The sequence below is a fragment of the Rosa rugosa genome, chromosome 2 (assembly GCF_958449725.1).
Source record: "Rosa rugosa chromosome 2, drRosRugo1.1, whole genome shotgun sequence".
NCBI classification, from domain to species: domain Eukaryota; kingdom Viridiplantae; phylum Streptophyta; class Magnoliopsida; order Rosales; family Rosaceae; genus Rosa; species Rosa rugosa.
The window spans coordinates 8,116,716-8,137,948 of record NC_084821.1 but is presented as its reverse complement, the minus strand read 5'-3'; the positions used below and the strand labels follow the sequence as shown (position 1 = coordinate 8,137,948).

The window sequence follows — 21,233 nt, the reverse complement described above, 5'->3', positions numbered from 1 at the left end:
TTCTAATTTGAACAGTTCAGTCTTCACAGTAGAATACTAGAATAAGTGGAGAGGCAAGAGAGGAAAATAAAGGAGCTGCTGCAGCATGCAATAAATGGTCAAGCTCAGATCTCTATGAAGCCACAGACCACAGAATTAAGGGCCATGACTACTGAGAATGAGAGCGTACTCACTCATGAGTGTGGTGTGCCAACATGAGGTCCCCCATGTAATCATATAAATATGCAATATAGATCCCCCATGCAATGTGCCAAAAAGAATGCTTGAATAAATCGTAACTTTCTCCCTGAAATAATTTTCCTTTTTTGAGACATTTTATCAGATATATATCAAACTTCAAACTTGGTGGAGTTGATAAACCCTTCTTACCCCTTACTTCGTCAATACAATTGTATCAATGTTGAAATGAGAGTCCTAATTAAGATTTTTCTAATTTAAAAGTTTTTTTTTTGTTATTTAAAGAAAACTCTTGACAGAACAATCAATTTGCAGCAATGGGAAACAGAATTTTAAGGAAGAAATGAAGTAGAGTGTGCATTGAGTGACATCATTTCTTTGTAAACTCTCTTTCATTCTTAAGATAGAGAGTAACAGCTCATGGAGGTGACCCTATTGATTTAATATGAGGTTTCCCTCCGCAGCATCTTCTCTTGATATTAATTCAAGCACATGGATCCATAAATTAGGTAGTCTAGTAGAGAAATATAGGACTGGCCTAATCTAGAAGGACGCATAAATACTGAATAAGTTGGTACTACCACTTCATATCATTTTCAGTTTGCTGGGGTTCCCCATTTTAAAAATTAATCACAACCTAACAGCCAATTTGAACTTGATTCTTTTTACAACGCAGAATCAAGAACCAAGAAAGGATTATGAAAGACACAACAATAGAAAATTAATTTCATAAGATATATATTCTAACAATAGAATTATCCGTGATGAAACTTTAAACTTTAATATTCACTAATAAAGAAGAGTAGATGATTGAAGAAGATGGATTTGAAACTGCAACTTCTAATCCTTCTCTTTCGTTTATGAAGATTTGTAATTTAGCAGCAAACGAAATTGGATCAGCCTGAACCCTAGAGTCTTGCATCCCAAATGATAAGAGTCCATCTGTTTTTTTTTTTCTTTTTCATAGTATGATTTTAACAACAGATAATGCGTTGACAAATGTACATCCCTTCTTATTTTACTCTTCTTTTTTTTTTAGAAATAAAATTCCATTAAAACAATCAACGAGTACATTCGTTTAAAATGACATCTCTTATAAAGTCAGGAGCAATATCAAACCATGTTTGGCTAACACTAGTACATGCTTTGCTTGCTAACTTATGAGCCACTACGTTGGTCTCATGCGGAGCAAATCTTACTTTGAACTCCGTGTGAGCACTCATTCTTTCTTTTACATCATCAAGAACAAAACTACACATAGAAAAGTCACCTTCACCTTCCCTTGATTCATTGCAGCTGCCAACATAGAACAATCTGTCTCAAATATCACCTTATTGTAACCCATACCTTCAGCAATTTGGACTGCCTCAGTCAACGCTTGCAGGTCTGCATGGAATGGCGTGGTAATGGACTGCAGGGGCCATACATCTGCTGCCCAAACATGTCCTTGCTCATCACAAAATACAAAATCGAAAATAGATAACGGTTCCGCACCGTTGTCTGAAAAAATATATTTTCGTTGTCTGGGTGAGTGTTGTCTTTTTATGCTTCACTCTACAACGACACTTCACCGATGTTGAACATAATAAAGTACAACGGCTTTTAGTTAGAAATCGTAGTAGATATACTTAGCACATACCGTTAGCACTAAATACACCGTTGAGTATTTAATTATTCAATAACAGTTTTCACTCAGATACCGATGCGGTAATATAATTAACACATCACTTTTGGCCTTCAACAACTTTCATACACAACGGTTGTTACCAAAAAAATGTTGACTTCGAGGATTGTATACATCGGTTTTTAGTTGAAAAATATTTTCCAACTTCATTAGACAACAGTTTCTCGTCAAAAACGTTGGCATTTAGAGACTGTTACATTGGTTTCTAAATTGACAACGTTGTTGGTGATGATGAAGATAGTAAATTACAACGATTTCTAGAATAAATCCATTGTCTACTAGCCAGAGAGACAACGATTTTTTTTCAACCATGATCTACTGCATCAATTCAAGAAATTGAAATGAAATTGTAATATATTAATATATAGAGAAGTACTTCAAGTAATCACATTTACTATGCTTTCTCAATTGAAATTTTTTTAGTGAAGTTTGCAAAAGTAAAAGAAACATAAATAGTACTAGCTGTCATAAACGTATTTAGCTCTCATATAGAGGAAAAGGCAAATTTTGCAACAAATTAAAGAAGTTTCACTAGGTACGTAGTTAAACCATAGAACTGATGAGTCTAAAGATACTTGTCGCTAACGAATTCTGCCCACTCATCACGGACTTCATCTATTTCTTCTTGAAGATATGTGGTCTCCATAGGTTCTTCCCACTAAGGAGAAAATATATATATATATATATATATATATATATATATATATATATATATAAACATTGGAGCATAAAACCATATGCAATTAGTCATCAGTCTACCAAATCAAAAAAAGTATTGTGACATTCAATTGTGAATGCACACATTGTTAATGTAATTCACTAAAATTGAATAGAAGGAATCTGTTCACATGCTAAAAACATCCAACCTTACAAAAATGTATATTCTGTAACATGAAACAACAAATACTAAAATCATGATTACCATTTACACGTAAGAACTTCCAGCTACCCAGTAGCTGTTATTCATGGCCGGCCTTGAGGGCTGCCACATGAGGCGGCTGCCTCAGGCCACCAGTCTCCGGCGGGCCTCCGACAATGTTTTCTTTGTATATATTTGTAGTCAAACAAATGTTTATATATATTTTTTGCCATGATTATATAATGATGCTACTTTAGCATAGTGGTAAATATGTAGTGTGGACTTCTACTGCACCCAGGTTCGATGCCCATAAGTTTCATTTTATATTCCCTTTTTTTTTTCCTTGGTTTCGTCTAGTATTAAACACGTTTCGTTTTTTTTCATTGCTACTAATGGCATCTCTAATTTAACTATTTAAGAGTACAATATAGATTTTTTGTTTTTGATTTTTTTTTTCATTGATACTAGTGTTTTTGGATTTAATTTATTTTCGAAAAAATTTCATATAAATATTTGCCTCAGGCCCTGTAAAAAGTCAGGATCGGCCCTGCTGTTATTGTCGAATAATGGAAGCACATAAACTTACTTTCCGAGCCTATCTGGTATAGAGGCCAATCACATGGCATCTAAGTCGTACACTCATACTCAAGTACTCGCAGAATCAAACAGTCAAAAAATAAGTTGGACATGAACTCATCAGTCTCAGACTCTCAACAACACATGCTTGTCAAGGTTAAACTTGTTAAACTTTCATGGTTACCATCACTGATCCACTGGAGACATTCACTCAGCTAATAATTCAGTGTTTTTTTTTTTCCCAGATTTATATATGTTCTCAGGTTGATATAACCAGCAAGATGATGATGCCTGTTGGAGTAGTGCTATGAGGACCACACATATCACATATGCAGTTTGCTTAGACAAACTTAACAAATTTAATTTCCTTTTTTCACTTCTAAAGGCCATAGTATAAACCATACCACAAGAATCATATGCAGACCTTCCAAGAAATGATGATGATATCCAAATCCAACCTAAAGGGACACCATTGAATGCCATAGATCGACATAGATGATAGTTGTTTCAATTTTGCACAATTCTTCACCAAAATTAAAACAAATGCATGCGCTTTGTGCAATAAGGCATTTATCAACTCATTAATTTTATGTCTATTGAAAAAAAAAAAAAAGATTAATGTTAATGTAACCTTGACATATATATATATATATATATATATATATATATATATATATATATATATGGCATTGTGGATTAATGTTACTGTAACCTGCACATGTATGTCAATTTCTGCCAAATATTTTTTTCCTAAAGATTTTATTTTATGTTTGCAGCTCTTTAGAGCAGATATTTGTTGCTGGGAAGGTCAGAGTTCGTACAATTTCTAAAGATGATTAATGGGGAAAAGTAATCATGATGACTGTCATGTTCTTTAAGCTTTTAGCCTTTCTTCATAATCATATAGATATCTAGAGATTTAGGAAATTATCCCTATGCCAGATTTGTTACTATGCATATAATGAATTACTTCTGAATATATAAATGAAACATAATGCAAATTTCTCACACAAGATGCATTAATCATGCAATAGTTACCTAAAAAACAATGAACTAGGGCCTCGAGGGTATGTATCTGGTAGCCATCAATCTCGCCAAATATCGATGAGCTCTCCATCACCGACTTGCCATCTTAAACCTTGTGCAAGCACTGCTCGGCCTTCCCATATACTCCACCATGGGAACGAAGGTTGTTCTCCCAACTCGGCATGCAAGAAATCACTAGTAGGGAAATAAATAGCCTTGTACAGCTTTGGAATCAAAAAGTTAGGATTTCTGACTAACCTCCATCCCTGCTTCACTAACATACCCATATTGAACTAATGCAGATTTTTAAACCTCATGGCACTCTCTTTCTTTGGGGCGCAAAGTCTATCCAAAGACTTCCAATGGATCTTTTGTTTCTTTTCTGAGTCCCCCCACCAGAAACCTGCACACAATTGTTGTAAATCCTCACATAAATCAATAGATAGTTTGTAACAATTGATGACATAATTTGGTACTGTTTGAGCTACTACTTTAATCAAGATCTCTTTGCCTGCTCCACTTAACAGCTTTGCTCTCCAACTGACTACTTTGTTCGTCAACTTCTCCTTCAAGTAGCTAAAGGCTGCTGTTTTTGTTCTCCCCACATATGTAGGAAGCTCCAAATACCTTTCATGTTTATCAACTATTTGTACTCCCAACAGACCTGCCAACTGGTATTGTTTATCTAGATCGACATTTTTGCTAAAAGCTACCTCACTTTTCTGCAGATTAATTCTTTGGCCAGACGCTATCTCATACGTATACAGAATATTCCAAAACTGCTGACATTCCTCATCAGTAGTTGTACCAAATAGGAAGCTGTCATCTGCAAAAAGAAGATGATGGAGCTGTGGTGCACCTGGTGCAAGAACAATACCCTGGATTTACTGCCTCTGTGAAAAATGCCCAATTAAAGAAGATAGACCTTCTGCACACAAGATAAATAAATATGGCGACAGAGGGTCACCCTGCCTGATACCCCTGGATGGTTTAACATAACCCCGAACTTCTCCATTCATTAAGAAGGAATAGCTAACAGTTTGAATGCTAGCCATTATCAAGTCCACCCACTTTGATGCAAAACGCATTTTCAGAAGTATGGCCTGCAAGAACGGCCACTCCAATCTATCATACGCTTTACTTATGTCCAACTTCAAACTGAAATACCCGTCACCTCCCCTACGATTATTATGAAATGATGAGCTACTTCAGTTGCAACCAGGATGTTATCAGAAATCAATCGATCAGGAACAAACGCACTTTGCAATGGTGATATTATACCTCCCAGAATTCTTTTCAACCTGTTTGCCAATACCTTCGAACAAATTCTATACAAAACATTACACAAAACTATAGGCCTTAAATCCGACATATGTTTCAGACTCTTGACCTTTGGGATAAGTGTGATGTGTGAAAAGTTTACCTCCTTAATCAAAACACCCGAGGACAAAAAAATACCTCACAGTCGTGTGCACATCTTGTAGATCCTAGAAGGAGCCTAGAGGGGGGGGGGGGGGGTGAATAGGCTCACAACCAATTTTTTTTCGTTCAAAAAACTTTCTCAGGGATTGCAACAAGGTGATCAATCCTGAGAACTGATATTGAACAGAAAGTATTATAAATTCAACAAACCAACTAAAACAATAAAGAACACATGTTTTGTTGACGCAGTAAAACCCTATCAAGGGAAAACATATGCGTGACCTTTACTCTTGAAAGACCAAAACCAAATCACTAATGAAACAGATTACAAGTTTACAACACTGGGATTGCACTGACGCTGCAATCCTTCTAGACTAAGTCACTAGACTGTTGTAATCACTCCTTGCTAATTGTTTACACAAGTGAACAACTCAGAAATCTCAACTATGACACAAGCTATGAACGCAGCAAGTTCGACTTGGAGATTTCACCTTTGAAGCTTACAATTCCCAACTGAACTCATGGGATGCAAGAGATGAATATGCATGAATGGTTTTGTGTTTTTCAAATTGTTTTCAACATGGAACAAGACATTTTGAAAAACAGAAAACCAAAGAGATAAACTCTTGATAAACAAAGGGACTGAAACACAAAAGTATTTTCAATACCCGAAATGGAATAGAGAACCCATATATATAGAGGAAGAAGAGAAAGGACAGTTCACTCAAAGAACCCTTAATCTCAATTGGAGTAGGTAAACCCATATATATAATTTCAGATTGCCCATGTAAACCCATGCTCCTAATTTCAATTGGGAAACCAATTCAAGAACCCAAAACACTCAAGCTCTATAATCAAAACTGACATAGGAAGGGAACCCATGAAAAACCATTGACTTTTTGAAAAAGATGCCATGTATGAGCTTACTTGAGCCATGATGAAGAGGGGTCTTCTTTTGATCTTCAAGTTTGAAGCTTGATCTTGAACAAGATAGCAAGATGAGATGGGATTGGGAACCACGACAACAAGGCAGCAAACTGAGATGAGGTTGCAAGTTGCAATTGAACTTTTCTTCAAACTTGGTCTTGGTGTTTGACAGCAAGGCAGCCCCAAAGAGAAGAAGAGGCAAGTTCAATTATGCTAAGATGGGGAAGCTGACAGCAAACAGATCTTCAAGACTTCAAGGGGGTCTTCGACAGCAAGACAACCACACAATTGTGGGATAAATTATAATTAACCACTTATGGACTTGGGCTGCATACTTGGACTCCTAACCCATGGGCTTACTTGGACTCCGGGTGAGTTGCCCTGAATTGCTCAAACTGGAATCGTGATTTCCTCCTGCCTGACTGAGGTACAGGATTCTCACTAACATCAACAAGCAATGGACTGTGATCCGAAGAACTTGGTGGTAAGTGAGTCGTTTGAGACAAGGGAAACAGTCCCTGCAAATCCACGGTCCATAGGCTGCGATCCAACCTCTCTTTTGTTTGGTAATCAGACCATGTGTACGGGCTTCCACTATACCCCATATCGATAAGAGAACAATCCATCATTGCTTCCCTGAATGCCTGAATTTGAGCATGCCTCCTAGGCACCCCTCCTGTTTTCTCAGAGTTATCTGCTATCTCATTGAAATCACCCCACAATCATCCATGGCAGTATTGATTGGGCTGCAAGTTACCTCATTAGATTCCAGGTCTCATGTCAATCTGCAGTTTGTGCATATCCGTAGATACCAGTGAGTCTCCACACATCAGCCGCTCCTTCCACTCCTATAGCCACATCAACATGTCGAGCCGAATAATTCCGGATTCACACCTATGCGTCGTTCATCCACAGGAAAACTATACCTTGACTATCATCCTCCTTAGGCCAACCTAGACAATTGTCGAAACCCTACCTTAATTTGTAAGGTTTCCAGTTGCTTCAGACTACATAGGGTTTCTGAGAGAAACAGGACCTTCGGTTTCTCTTGTCGAATCAGATCGATCAAAGCACGTCTCCTCGTGTTACTCACTATGCCTTGACAGTTCCACGCGATAATGCGCAGCGCAATCATTCCCAGTCGTCGACGATTATATTCGCCGATGGTGCTAAGCTAGAGTCTCGTTCTCTAGGGTTGATATACAGCTCTTATTTTAATTTTGTTGAAGAGAACTATTACTGATGAATCATTTGTGGGCAAGGTGTGCTCTTTGTTTTTTCTTTTTCTTTTCAGACCAAAAAAAAAGGTGTGCTCTTCTTTCTTTTTTATCACAATAATTTTTCGATCGCAGTATTATTTGTGAGTTCATATATAAATGGCTCAACAAAGTTTGAAACTCATTAAATTGATTGGCTCGGGCCTAGTTTGCTTAGGCCCACAGTTAGGCCTGAACATATGGACGCATAAATGTAAATTGCTTTTGTATTAGTCCTAATAAAAATCTGTCCATCACTATATGAACTTGGTATAGGATTCTCTATATATTATTTATACAAACGGATCATTCAAACTGGATTCGAAAATGGGGAGGGCTACGTATTCATGTGTCGCTTTAGGCGAAGCTCAAAAATATTTTTTTAGTACAATTATGCACAAGTGTGGGAATGCAGAGTTCAAGTGTTCAAAAATTGAATTTAGTCAAGAATTTAGGCCTTTTTGGGAAGAAGAAGAAGACGAAGAATGAGAATTTGTGATGGATGGAGAGAATGGGAGAGCCAGTGAGGAGTTTGACTTCGATAATTTGGGAGTTCAGGTGGGCTTCGTTAAACAAATATACATATAAACAAAAAATATACATCATATATATAGATTTTTTTTTTCAACCCAAAAGTTTGGGGAGGGCTTGAGTCCTCCCCAACCCCTACCTAGATCCGCCCCCAAAGGTGAACCCAACTGCAAGTACCAACTATCAACTGCCCTCTCAATCTAAAATTTTTTTTGCCTCCTTGGATGAAAGTAAAGGGCAAAAACGAAGCCTCTGTCTAAGGTAATGGTCCAAACTGTTACAGATAGAGGTTTCTCACAGCAGAGGTACAAAAACTACTTTAAGACGATGACAGAAAAAAAAAAGAAAAAAAAAAGGCAAGAAAACACAAAGATCATTTTGCACTCCATTAAATTTCATTCTTACTTTGCTGAAGGAATAGTCCTCTAATAATTTGTAATTTTGACCCGTCTTCTAGTTAACATGAAAGTGTTCTCATAAATTTGACACATGCTGAGATCAAAGAAGAATATCAAGTAACACGCTAGAAGAACTGCACTATCACAATAAACAACAGTATAGTTTCACTTGACAGCTCAAGACCATACAAGACATTAATTTAAAAAAGCCTTCCAGTGAGCTGTAATGGCAAAGAAGCCATATTTAACAGGGGCTCTTCAGCAACCCTAGCGTCTAAGTCATATCAACCTCCTCCAGCGCGATCATTTGTAGAATTCAAAGTCAGTATCAGGCTTCTTCACATTGGTTTGATAACCCTTTTCAAAGTCCTTTGGGAGTATGACATATCGGTTCTTGCGAACTGCGTGCATTCCGGCTTCTTGACAGATAGCTGTAATCTGTAGGATATAGCATTCCATACCGTCATATTAGTTAGCAAACTGAAAAAAATTACGTAATATGAAATGCTGCAAAACTTTTGATTCATCCCATGTTTATGAACTTTTAACATAACGATACTGTAATCATTATTTGTACGTCACAACTATTTCAGCACCTTAGCCCAACCCTCTAAAAGAGAACAAGATTTAATTTTTATAGCAGTGAACCATAGCAAGAAAAAATATTTTTGTTCTAACAGAAAATCACAACTCACCTCAGCAGCGCTGATTTTATCTGGCCGAGATACATAATCTTCCAAGTCTACCTCATCACTCAAGTTCATTTTAGCAGTGCAAACCTGCAGAATAAGCAAGGAACTTGAAATTAGATTACTTGCAGTAACTTTGTAAAAGTTCCCCCAAGATAATTGTAAAATAAATCATTCATGGAAAGAGCAAATATAGATTTTACTTGCCTGAAAAACAAGCCTTTTCTGACGCCTATCAGGCAAAGGAAATTCAATCTTACGGTCAAGCCTTCCGGGACGCAGAAGTGCAGGATCCAAAGTGTCTGCACGATTAGTAGCCATTATGACCTTAACGTTTACAGTCTGGTCAAACCCATCCATCTGCAAAAGATAACAATTCCTAATTAATTTGAGAGCTGGCAAGAAATAAATGAATACGGTACCAAAAATTGCTGTTACAAAAATATTTTCTCCAATTCCAAAGGGAATTTGCGTATCTAAGTTCAAATAGATATGCACTTCTAAATAATCAAAAGCCCTACACATTAAAATAAAGATTTCCTGGACCTACCTGATTGAGGAGCTCCATTAGGATTCGTTGAACTTCTCTATCAGCTCCAGTTTGAGCATCAAACCTTGCAGTAGCAATAGCATCAACCTCATCAATAAAGATGATGGCAGGTGCATTCTCCTTGGCAAGGCGGAAAACATCACGAACCATTCGTGGACCCTAGACAAAGAAAACAAAATCATAATAAGAATTACTATATACAATTGAAATCTCCTACACTGGCCTCATAGCATTTGCTGTTCCAAGATGAAAGACATAAAAATAGAGTAGCCTAAGTAAGATAAGAATAAAAGTTTTACAGATTATCCTACCTCACCCAAATACTTCTGAACAAATTCTGAACCAACAACTCTAATGAAAGCAGCAGTTGTATGGTTAGCCACAGCCTTAGCTAGCATGGTTTTACCAGTTCCAGGTGGACCATAGAGCAATACACCACGTGGAGGATCTATTCCAATCTGTTTGTATAAGTCATGGTGAGTAAGTGGAAGTTCCACTGCTTCACGGATTTCTTGCTTCTGAATATCGCATCCTCCAATATCCTTAAACATGGAACACGATAAATCAGTATCAGTATTACAGTATCATGTTATTATGAAACGAATCAGCCCAAGTGGTATTTAGCAAACAGATGAAAAACAGAAACAAAAATTTTCAAACATCCAACTCTGAGACTACAATTGGTACAGCAAAACCAATAGGAATTGCTTCTATAGAGAGAGAGAGAGGCAACTTGGTAGTAAATTGGGAACCCCTAAACTAAGATTTCATAATCTGAACTACAGCTATGAAACTTAAATACTTAACTTTTCATTTAAACTTAATCTCATATTGAAAAACTATATGCATATTGCAACAAGAAAAGCTGAAGTTTCAACCGTAACACTCATACTTGACCAATGGCTAGACTTTTGCCCAAGAACTAAGAGAGCAAACTCTAGCTCAGTAACAATTAGCTTACATAGTCACCGCACATGGCACCTGAATTTCATTAAATTCCAGAATTCAAAAGCCCCAATTAATGCCTTCTCCTAAATTTCACCTTAACGCTCATACTTGACCAAGGTGCAGACTTTTGGGCAAAACCCAAACTAAGAGAACAAACTCTCGTTCAGTAACAATTAGCTTAGCTATCCTTTCCCAAAAAAAAAAAAAAAAAAAAAATTTACCTATAGCCACAGCACTTGGCACCTGAGTTTTGTTAAATTCCAGAATTCAAAAACCCCAATTGCTTCCAATTAATGCCTTTTCCTAATTTCACCTTAGCACTCATACTTGACCAAAGGGATAGACTTTCGAGCAAAACAACTAAGAGAAGCAATTAGCTCAGCTATACCCACAGCACATGGACCTGACCATTGTTAAATGCCTCAATTCAAAAGCCCCAATTGATCCTAAATTAATGCTTTTTTACTTCAATTTTAACTAGTTCCGCAAAAAAAAAAATCAAAAACCCTAAAATCCAAAATCCAATTTCAACAAAAAAACACCAAAAAGGATCAAGCATAGCTTACACTGTAGGTGACGTCGGGCTTCTCCGACTGGCTGAGCAGCGAGATACTGGAGTCCGCCTCCGGCGGCAGAACATCCACAAGAGCATTGGAGTGGCGGTGCAACGCCACCGAGGCCGACGGCTTCAGATGCTCCCGGTTAATCGTGCTCAGAATCCTCACGTAGTAATTGGACCCCGTGGTGGAGCCCACAATGCCGTGGTTCTCGTCGACCATCTCGAGAAACTGGCCGATCACCAGCGGCACCGACTGGATCCGCTTCACCTCCTCCTGCGACCGCAGCATCTCGCGCTTCAGATTCTTCTGCTCGTCCTTGACGTACTCCTCCTTGATGTCGATGAACTCGTTCTGGCGCTGAAGCGCCTTGAGGCGGCTGTAGAGATCGGAGTCCTCGTCGGAGTTCGGGTCGGTGAAGGCCGGGTCGGATCTGAGGGAGGGCAGCGAAGCCGGTGGCTCCGGTAGGGGTTTCGGGTCCAGGACCATCGCCGATGCCATTGTGAATTGAAGATTTTGCTCGCTTTTTAGGGTTTGTTGATTGTTTTGGTTTCAAGCTTCAGGCAGAGATTTGAGTACTTGGAAATTAGAGTAGGCAACAAGAAAGTGATTATTCCAGCGTGGGCTTTTTATATAGTTGCTCCACCGCCTCAGCCAGCATCCAAATCTAACTTTGGGTCGGATTCGTGGAATCCGTGAGCCGTCCAGTCTATTGTTATGGGATTCTGAATTGAGCCCATATGTCTTTAAGGATTACTGGGCTGGCTCATTATTTTGATTTCAGATAGAAGAATTATTACTAGAATGGTTTTTTTTTTTTTTTAATTCCTAAGATGGAGGTGGAAGAGAAATTTTCTAAATACACATTCCACATTTTTTGGAAAATTTTAAATTCCTGATTTATCCCTCATTTTAGCTTTTAATCAAAAAAAAAAAAAAATCCTTCTCATACCTCTGATCTGCGGCAAAGGTGAGAAAATTGAAGCTCAATTTATCTTTCAAATGGTTTTAACGGAATTACCTTTGGCCACTAAAAACCAAGTTGCTACTACTATATTTTATTTGTGATTGATTGTTGGGTTTATCATATATACAATAGCCATTGGTAACTGGGGAGCTTCCTACAATTTTTCAAGATGATTGACTGGTCATTGAATTATTAATGCCAAATACTGAGGATTTCTTTTATATTTTCATCAAAATCACCGAATCTTTGTTCTTAGTTCTCTAACCAATAATTTTTTTTCTGTAAAAAAAAAAAAAAACCTATAATTGTTTCATCAAAAAGAGAAGAGAGGAGCTTTGTTGTAGTTGCAGATGGAGAAGAGAGAGAAAATGGTTGAAGTAAAATGAAAGAGATCGAAGAAAGAGGGGGAAGGGTAGAGAAGGAAATATTGGGAGAGAATGTGGCAAAAAAAATTAAGGGATGTGTATTGAACAAATAGAGATGTGTCAATAAAATATCTCGAGGTGGAATTCTTCTAAAAAAAAAAAGATGGAGGTGGAATATTAAAATTACTATGTTTTATTATAGATAGCACAGGATAAGTGGCGATAAAATTTATGATTTTTTGACTTCATCACTTCTTATTGTTACATTGGAGGAGAATCGGATTTTTTTATTTTTTTTTATTGTTCAATCACACGGTGTCCTCAAAGGCTTCCTAGGCCCAGAGACTAATCCGTGCTCGGGGGATCTTGTCAAAACGCTTCCCCCCCTGGCCACCAAGAATATATTGGGATTTAACTCCAATAAGCGTCTGCGGGATTCGAACCCGGGTATGGGGGTTCCACACCTGGAGGCTCTTACCAACTCGACCACCTGTGGTGGTTGAGAATCGGATTTCTGATTTAGCTTCACTCACTCAATTATATGTGTGTTCGGATAGTTTGGGATACTAGAGCTGTCAAGTATTAACCTTGAAAATCTTTCATTTATGATCGGAGCTCTTACTTAAAATTACCATTTCATATGTAAATGTCATCACACACGTTAACCAAATACATGTATTAATTGTTTTTGCATCCTATTAAAAAAAGTTTGCACAAATCCAAATACAATACACCCCCCGGAAACTAAGCACGGATCTGAAGCTCGTGGCATACATCACTCACTCAAAAACTATAGGTTTGCTGTGGCGAGTGTCGTCGATGTTGGGTTAGCAAATTAGTAAATTACAATTGCATTATCAAAAGACGAACAATTCAATCTCCACATTGAGGGCAGGGTCAGAGTGCAGGCAAAGGGATCCTGTGTTCACATGTGGCCTGCAGGTTTTTGGATCAAAAGTACAGTATGAACCTTTTTTTTTTTTGAATGGTACAGTATGAACTTTGAATAATAATAATAGGGGAAATGATCATTTACCCAATTTCTGCTTAAAAATTGCCCACTTGCTCCACTAACAGTTTTTTAACCCCGTTTACCCAAAACACTCTAAGGGATTATTTCCCTAATACCCAATTAATTCTTTTTTATTCTTTTTTATTTATTTTTGGGACTTTTTTCCCTCTCCTTCTTTCTCACTTAGAGGGAGAAGTCATCCTCCACCTTGCCCGACTCCGGTGACCAGTGGCTGGCCACTGACCGGTGACCGGAATCGGGAATCCGGCTACCGGACTGGTGTCGGGATTCCGGCGTCTGAATTTATTGCCCCCCAATAATACTCAGTAACCATATTATTGCCTCCCAGTAATCATATTATTGCCCCCCAATAATCATATTATTGCCTCCTAAAAAAATTTTATGTTTATTAAATAGTAGTAGTGTGTGAATAGGGGTAAAATGGGGGGATGTTGGTTGGTATACTGGGGGGCAATAGACAGATTATTGCCCCCCAATAATCTATTGACTCTATGTTATTATTTGTGGGAATTATGTTTTTGATAACTGATACGTTTATTTGTGTTTATAGAGTGGAAATGTAGTGTACCATGTTGGTTTATTGGGGGGCAATAGACATATTATTGCCCCCCAGTAATGTGATTTTTAGGAGTCAGTAATGACGGCTTCATGACATCAGCCCAACACCAAGCCATCCGGGTAACCCAGATTACTCTGGGCACCCAAAACAGGGCACCAAATCAACCCAGTCGGCCATCGCCACACGTTATCCTAGTCGTCGCTCTCTGTGGAGCCGCGGCGGCGAAAACCCAGGGGACGGGCTGCTGGGGTCGGCGGCGGTCTTGAGGTTCACGGCGAGTGTGAGTGGCTTCGTGGGTCTGGTCAAAACGGCGGATAATGACCATGGTGCTGCGATGGGTCAAGGCGGAGGAGCCACCACGGTTAGGTGAAGGATTGGAGCGCGGTATTCGGGCAGTCTTCATCTCGGGTCTAGATTCACGATCTGGATCCAGGCTGCGTGGCGGTGGGATCATGGAGTTGGATGGCGTCCTCTCTGGTGGTCCGACGGTGGGGACAGAGCGGCGGTGGTGGAGGCCCAACATCGACGGTGGAGTGGTGGGCGCGATGGCTTGATGGTGGAGGCCCGACTTACCGAACCGAAATTTTTTGATCTGCAGACATGGAGAGAGAGAGAGAGAGAAATCGGTGATGGGGAGGTGAGAGAAAATAGATCGAAGAGAGAGTTGAGAGTTGAGATGTAATTTATTAATTAAAATAGGGGCAAAACAGTCAATGAATGTTAGATTGGGTAAATGGGGTTAAAAAACTCTTGGTGGAGTAAGTGGACAATTTTTGGGCTAAAATTGGGTAAGTGGTCACGTCCCCATAATAATACGCCCGGAAAACAAATTGAATATTGAACAATAGCTATAAAGACGGTACTGCTAATAACCAAACAGTCACAACACAGTAGATAAAAAAATTATCATTACGGTTTAGTTTATTTTATCCGAAATTCTAGTTCCTATGTCTTCTCTACTGATATAGATAATTTCATGTCGCGCTCAAATACAAACCTCACTAAAGCTACAACCCAAATATAGATAATTTATATCCCATTGATATAACATAGTCCCTTACATTTACTCTGGTGCCATCTTTTCCAGCAAAAGGCTCATAAATCGACCAACGAAATTGATCGGCTCTCTCATAAATCACATTGCTGAGGATAAACTCATGATGCCTAGTCCTATAAGTGTCAATATGTATGGGCTTGAAAATGCCCCTGATCCTAATATCACGTTGAGGAAGAGCCCTGCCACTGTTTTTTTCCCTCACCGAATACAAGAATTTTTGCAGTGACTCCATAGGCTTCAGCTCTGGTGTAAAATCAATATAACCATATTTCCAAGTACTATGCTCTTTATCCCTGAGTTGTTCCTTGACGTTGAAATGAAATTCATACTCATCCCTTAGGCCACGTTTGGTTCGCGGAAAGTAAGCATCAGGAAATGAAACTTGTTCCTTTCCTGCGTTTGGGATGCAAAAGGAAAGGAAATCATTTCCTGAAGGAAGGGAAAATAAGGGGGAAAATGATTCCTTCCAAACCCCAAATGAATCACTTTACACTCTTCTTTCCTTGCATTTATTACTCACAACATATTATTTTATTACATTATTTATAAACTTTTTAACAACTTTCCTGATAACTTTCCTTACGTTACCAAACATCGGAATGGAAAGTTGTTGGGAAATTTTATTTCCATTTCATTTCCCTTCCCATGGGAAAGACAAATGAATTACTTTCACTATGTCAAAAAATGCTTCATACCATACCCCTCAGACGACAGAAGACGTTTTTTCTGTTGTCTGATTTTTTTGAACGTCTTCAGACAACAAATTTAACTATTTATGTCGTCTAAATGGTATCAAAATCAACACCAATTCAACTTTTTCAAGTTTGTTACAATTTAGAAAGTTCAGACAACAGATTCTGTTGTTTGAGTAAATGGAAAAGTTAATCCGGACAAAATATTTTTTTGGTTGAACGTACTAAAACTTAATGTGAACTAGCAGATGCCTATACCCGAGTTTTCTCAACACTTAGTAAAAAAAAACAGAAATTTTCTTTCTCAACCCTAACCACACGACAGCCGACCTCCTCTTCATCATCCTCATCCTCCGCCTCCGACCAGCACCCGACGGCTCCCATCCTCCTTCTCCGGCTCTGACCGTTCTCCACCCAATGTGAGCCCTCTCATTCTCTTTCTCAATCTTGCCGTCGATTTCAATTATCTTGAGAAGCCATCGCCGCCACCAAGATCTCTCTCACTATCGCCGCCGGTCTCGGGATCTCTCTCACTATCACTGCCGGTGTCAGTGCCAAGAAATATAAAGAGCCTCCTTCTTCTATTGGAGATGCCTCCGATAGGGTTCGTTCTCTTCTCTCTCTCTTTCTGTTTATGCCCTGGGGCTATTGTTGGTTACTTTAATCAGTGATTGATAAGCTTCCTTCTGTGTTTGTATTACTGTTGGAGCTTAATTGGTTCTGGGCTTAATTCTAGGTCATTCAATGACCAGTGGGATTTCTTGGTTAGGCGTTTTAGCTTTAGATTGGTATATTCTGTGCTAAAGTTGTTGGTTTATTTGCAAACAAACAAATAGATTAATAAAAGGGGCGATACAGTGGATGAGAAGATCAAGAAGCTTGATGTTGAACTTAATAGATACAAAGAGCATGTCAAGAACACAAGACCTGGCCTGCACAGGCAGCTGTTAAGGTGAGAGCCATGAGGGTTCTCAAGCAAAAACGAATGTCGGTGCTCCCTCCTAGTTTAATTCATATTCTTTTACTTCAACAGTTCATACTCTTGGTTTCGAGAACATTTTGTAGAAATAGAACTTTGGATCTGTGATTAAGTATGCAATTGCATTTTTTTGGATCTCTAGTGTTGATGCTATGGGGTTTTTTTATTTTAGGACTTGGACTCTTGTTACTATTGCCTTATATTTGTTGTCAAATAGCTTTGTTTAATTAAGTCAATATCAACATGTCTATCTTCTAGGCAGAGCTAGATCACTGGGACTAGATCTCCTCAAGATAAGTGATTCTTCTTGTTCTCCAAATAAGAAATGTAGGATCTATGTCAATATCATTGTATTGACATGCTGTGTAATTTCTGTTTTTCAAACATATATGCCATGGATTTATAGGTTATTGGTTTAATTGTAAAAGAATATGATGCCGTGCATTGATGTTGATTCATATTTTACTTGTAATCCATTTACAGTACACACCCATGCTTTTTATGTGGGGTTATAGTGCTCACATTTATCCTATAGCAGAATTATTTTTCCTTGGCTCGATTGCTTTATTTCCTGATATCTCTCTTTAATGGCTAAGGGAACATGGATGTTGTAGTTATAGCTGCAGAATTATGTCTTTTGTTCTCATCCTTTTTTTCTTGTCTGTTTCATTTTACATCAATTATTACTTGAGGTATATATTCCATGTTTTGCTGTGTTATTTCTGTTTTAAGTATATTAGGATATAGCTAGTCTCTTCAATTTCTATATGTAATCTAATTGAGATTTTTTACAGGTAAAGAAGTATTCAATTTGCCAAAACTTCAGTATCTGTAAGTGTACTCATCAAGTATGTGTGAGTGATTTTCTGTATGCAATTAAACTTAAAAATATTAAAGTTTTCTGATTAATCTGACGTACTAGTCATGAATGAGCAGATGACTTGTTTGTCTTTCTCCCTACTTGAGTTTCATGTCTTGAGGTTTGGTAGAAGTACAAGGTTCTTCGGTTTTGTTACTGTGTGTTCTGTTATGATCTGTTCAAGAAGAGGACTTATGAGTAGATGCGTTTATTAAATTCTCTATGTCTGGGTACTTTTGATTTCCCGATTTGTGCGGTGGGAGCACGAAAACTATATATTGGTCTATTTAAAATGGTCTGTTTTCTAGGATATTGTTTTAAACTGCTCTTCCTCTGTAGTGTTTAAACTGCTCATCCTCATGAACTTGGGTCTCATTCATTTTTCATGTTCCTTCAGGATTACTCACGTTTCTTGTTTATGGTTTGACTACAGCTCCAACATTTGAACTAGCACTGTGAAACCTCTTGGCTTTCAATTTTGGTGTATGCAGTTTGTTTTTGTTCGTAGCCTTATGATGTTCCCTTATTGCACACTTTGCAGGTATTTCAAAGGTCCTGAGATTCTTGTTGATTTACAAGATTATGACTATTCTTTGGTCTAGTGGATTCTCGGTTGTATGTTTGCTGGAATGGTAAGCATTTCCCCACATTTTTTTCTTAGTCATCTAATATATTAGATACTGCTACATTGTTGTAGTTTTTTGCTGGTATATTATATCATCCCCAAGCACCCTTGACAGTATGATCTTATGATCTTTTACTTTGGTGGAGGTGCTTCAATATCTACCATGGCTTTTCTATCTACAACTAGTACTTTATATGCAAAGGAAAAGCTTTTTTTTTTTTTAGTATGGACCGTGGATCTTGATCTGTTTGCCTTCATCCATGGGTGGCAGATGGCAATGAGGTTCATAATTATAATGAATGAGTTGTTGAACATTAGTAGTCAAAAAAATGTTGTATTCTGTTTTCAGGTTATGGAAATGGCATTATAAGAGTGTCTGAGTTTCGACCTATCACACGCCACTTAACAAACAAGTATGATGTATTTTGTTTTTTGATCTTCAGGGTGATTACGTAAATTCAATGAGAGCAGCACAGGAGTTCAGCTCAAGAATGTTTGATTCCATAAAGGTATTATGTTTCACAAAGCAGCATGGTTTCATGAATAAGCTTTGGAAGTTTCACTTGCACATTTCTTGATGCAAGTCTTTACTTTCCAGTTGTGTTAGCTTCTATATCTGAAATACTTGTAGTTGTGATATATTGGTTATGCTGATCCAGAAACTGTAGATTATAACTAGCTTAAATAGCTTGCTCGATTTCAAGTTCTAGATTTCACTTCTGTTCTGTGTAAGTGACAGTTTTCTCACATTCAATGTTAAATTGACAGTAGGAAAATGATAAGGAACTGGGTTTCTTTTTATTCATGTTTGAATGTAGCTTGGGAGCCATTTCAATTGGTAGTAGAGCACTCGTTTAATAGCGCATGTAGAGCTGCTGTAGGTTCATTTAGCACCTGGAAGCAAATTTAATTTAGCACCTGGAAGCAAATTATAGGTTCATTTAGCACCTAGAAGCAAATTTAATTTTCAAACTAGGATCAAAAGATCATTAGAAGATAACGCTTTATTTGCTACTCAATGTTCGTGGTGATTAACTCTTGTTTTGTTTCCTTTTTCCTATAACTGAGTTGGCCTTTTTTGTTATATATTTCATAAAAGTCATTCGTTGTTTCTTTCCATTTTGTGAATGTACAGATGGTTTCAACAATGAAGAAGTCGATCTTTGATGAACAAACTAACAAGGCCTTAAGGAAATTGCAAAAGAATGCTCAAAAGAAGAATACGCATCATGATGTGGTTCGAGTTGAATGGGCAAATCATGTTATACAGTTCTAACTTTGGTTCTTTTTAAGGTAGATGAGTAGCACTTGAAACTGCTTTTATGCATTTATATATAACTGATGGAAAGTGTTGATGAACTTAAATTATGCATGCAGTTGCTCTGTCTAGCTACTCTTTCTTTACCTTATAGGTTTTTGACTTGGTGCACTAGGTAAATGATCGAGATAAGATGGTTTTTTGGTTCTCTCGATCATAATGTAACTGTTGGCTAGGTTTAGAGTTGGAACTATGGATTGTATTTTGGATGATGTTGATGCAATTAATGAAACGTAGCCATCATTTTCAATGCTGATTTTAGTCCAATTTTATGGTTTTGATGATTGTAAATGACTGATGTTGAAATGGTTGAAAGGCAACAGATATATGCAGGTTTCTGTTGTATCAAGAAAATACAGCACACTTTATGTTGTATCAAGAAAATAGAAACAACAGAAACAAATGATCATCTGTTGTTTCTACCAAGTTCAAACAACAGAAAAGTAGAGTTCAAAGAGCTCTCAAACAACAGAAATAGGTGGTTGATATGTTGTTTCTACCAAATTCAAACAACAGAAAAGTAGAGTTCAAAGAGCTCTCAGACAACAGAAGTAGGTGATTGATATGTTGTTTCTACCACGTTCAAACAACAGAAAAGTAGAGTTCAAATGGCTCTCAGACAACAGAAGTAGGTGTTGATATGTTGTTTCTAAGCCATTCAGACGACAGAAACAACAAAAACTCCGTCATCTTACATTAACTACATCGACAGTTATTTTTTGAATCCGTTGATGAAGTGAATTTCCAACAACATTAATATGTAGTGGTATGGTGTTTCAGACGACAGATAGACTCCGATTCTTCAATATTAGGTACTTCAGACGACAGAACTTAAACTGAATCTGTCGTCTGAGTAGCTTATAAACGACGGAGAATATCTGTCGTCTGAATGGCTTAGAGACGACAGCCACTTAGACAACAGATTTTTACTTCATCAGACGACAGATATGGTCTGTCGTCTGAAGCATTTTTTGGCATAGTGTTTCCTTTCCGTGAACCAAACGAGGCTAATGCAAAGAAAGCTTGCTGCCTTGATGAGATCAAAGAGTATGTTCTTGTGTACAAGCACGAAATAGGTGTCGAACCTATTTACACAATTAATGCCGACACAGACAACATTGCATGTGCATGTTGAGGTAATCGACCGCCTTGGCAAGGATTGCGCTTGTCACTTGGGGA

General features: G+C 37.9%; 1 protein-coding gene and 1 long non-coding RNA gene across 4 annotated transcripts; one reads left to right on the top strand and one right to left on the bottom strand.

Annotated features, from left to right (window-relative positions):
- Positions 1-8,819: 8,819 nt before the first annotated feature.
- LOC133732472 (26S proteasome regulatory subunit 6B homolog) lies at positions 8,820-12,211 on the bottom strand. The gene is made up of 6 exons (XM_062160030.1): positions 11,610-12,211; positions 10,407-10,637; positions 10,096-10,254; positions 9,753-9,905; positions 9,552-9,635; positions 8,820-9,294 (listed from the first exon to the last, which is right to left on the bottom strand). The coding sequence occupies exons 1-6, from the start codon at positions 12,099-12,101 to the stop codon at positions 9,160-9,162; spliced, it is 1,254 nt and encodes a 417-aa protein (XP_062016014.1). The 5' UTR covers positions 12,102-12,211; the 3' UTR covers positions 8,820-9,159.
- A 4,312-nt stretch (positions 12,212-16,523) lies between these two features.
- Positions 16,524-20,351, top strand: LOC133728509 (uncharacterized). Of its 3 annotated transcripts, none has more exons than XR_009855875.1 (5): positions 16,524-17,225; positions 18,047-18,083; positions 18,653-18,743; positions 19,180-19,245; positions 19,872-20,351. It is a non-coding gene; the product is annotated as an uncharacterized LOC133728509 (long non-coding RNA). The 3 variants fall into 3 exon arrangements; XR_009855874.1 differs by having other exon boundaries at positions 16,524-17,260; XR_009855873.1 differs by having other exon boundaries at positions 16,524-16,877; positions 19,872-20,349.
- Positions 20,352-21,233: the final 882 nt, after the last annotated feature.

Bases quoted from the DNA above. Each gene is read 5' to 3' on its own strand.
- LOC133732472 (XM_062160030.1), bottom strand. From the start codon at position 12,101: ATGGCATCGGCGATGGTCCTGGACCCGAAACCCCTACCGGAGCCACCG. The intron at 9,636-9,752 runs GCAAGTAAAATC...CTTATTCTGCAG, and splicing joins AGAAAAGGCTTGTTTTTCAG to GTTTGCACTGCTAAAATGAA. The intron at 9,295-9,551 runs GTGAGTTGTGAT...TATATCCTACAG, and splicing joins ATAAAATCAGCGCTGCTGAG to ATTACAGCTATCTGTCAAGA.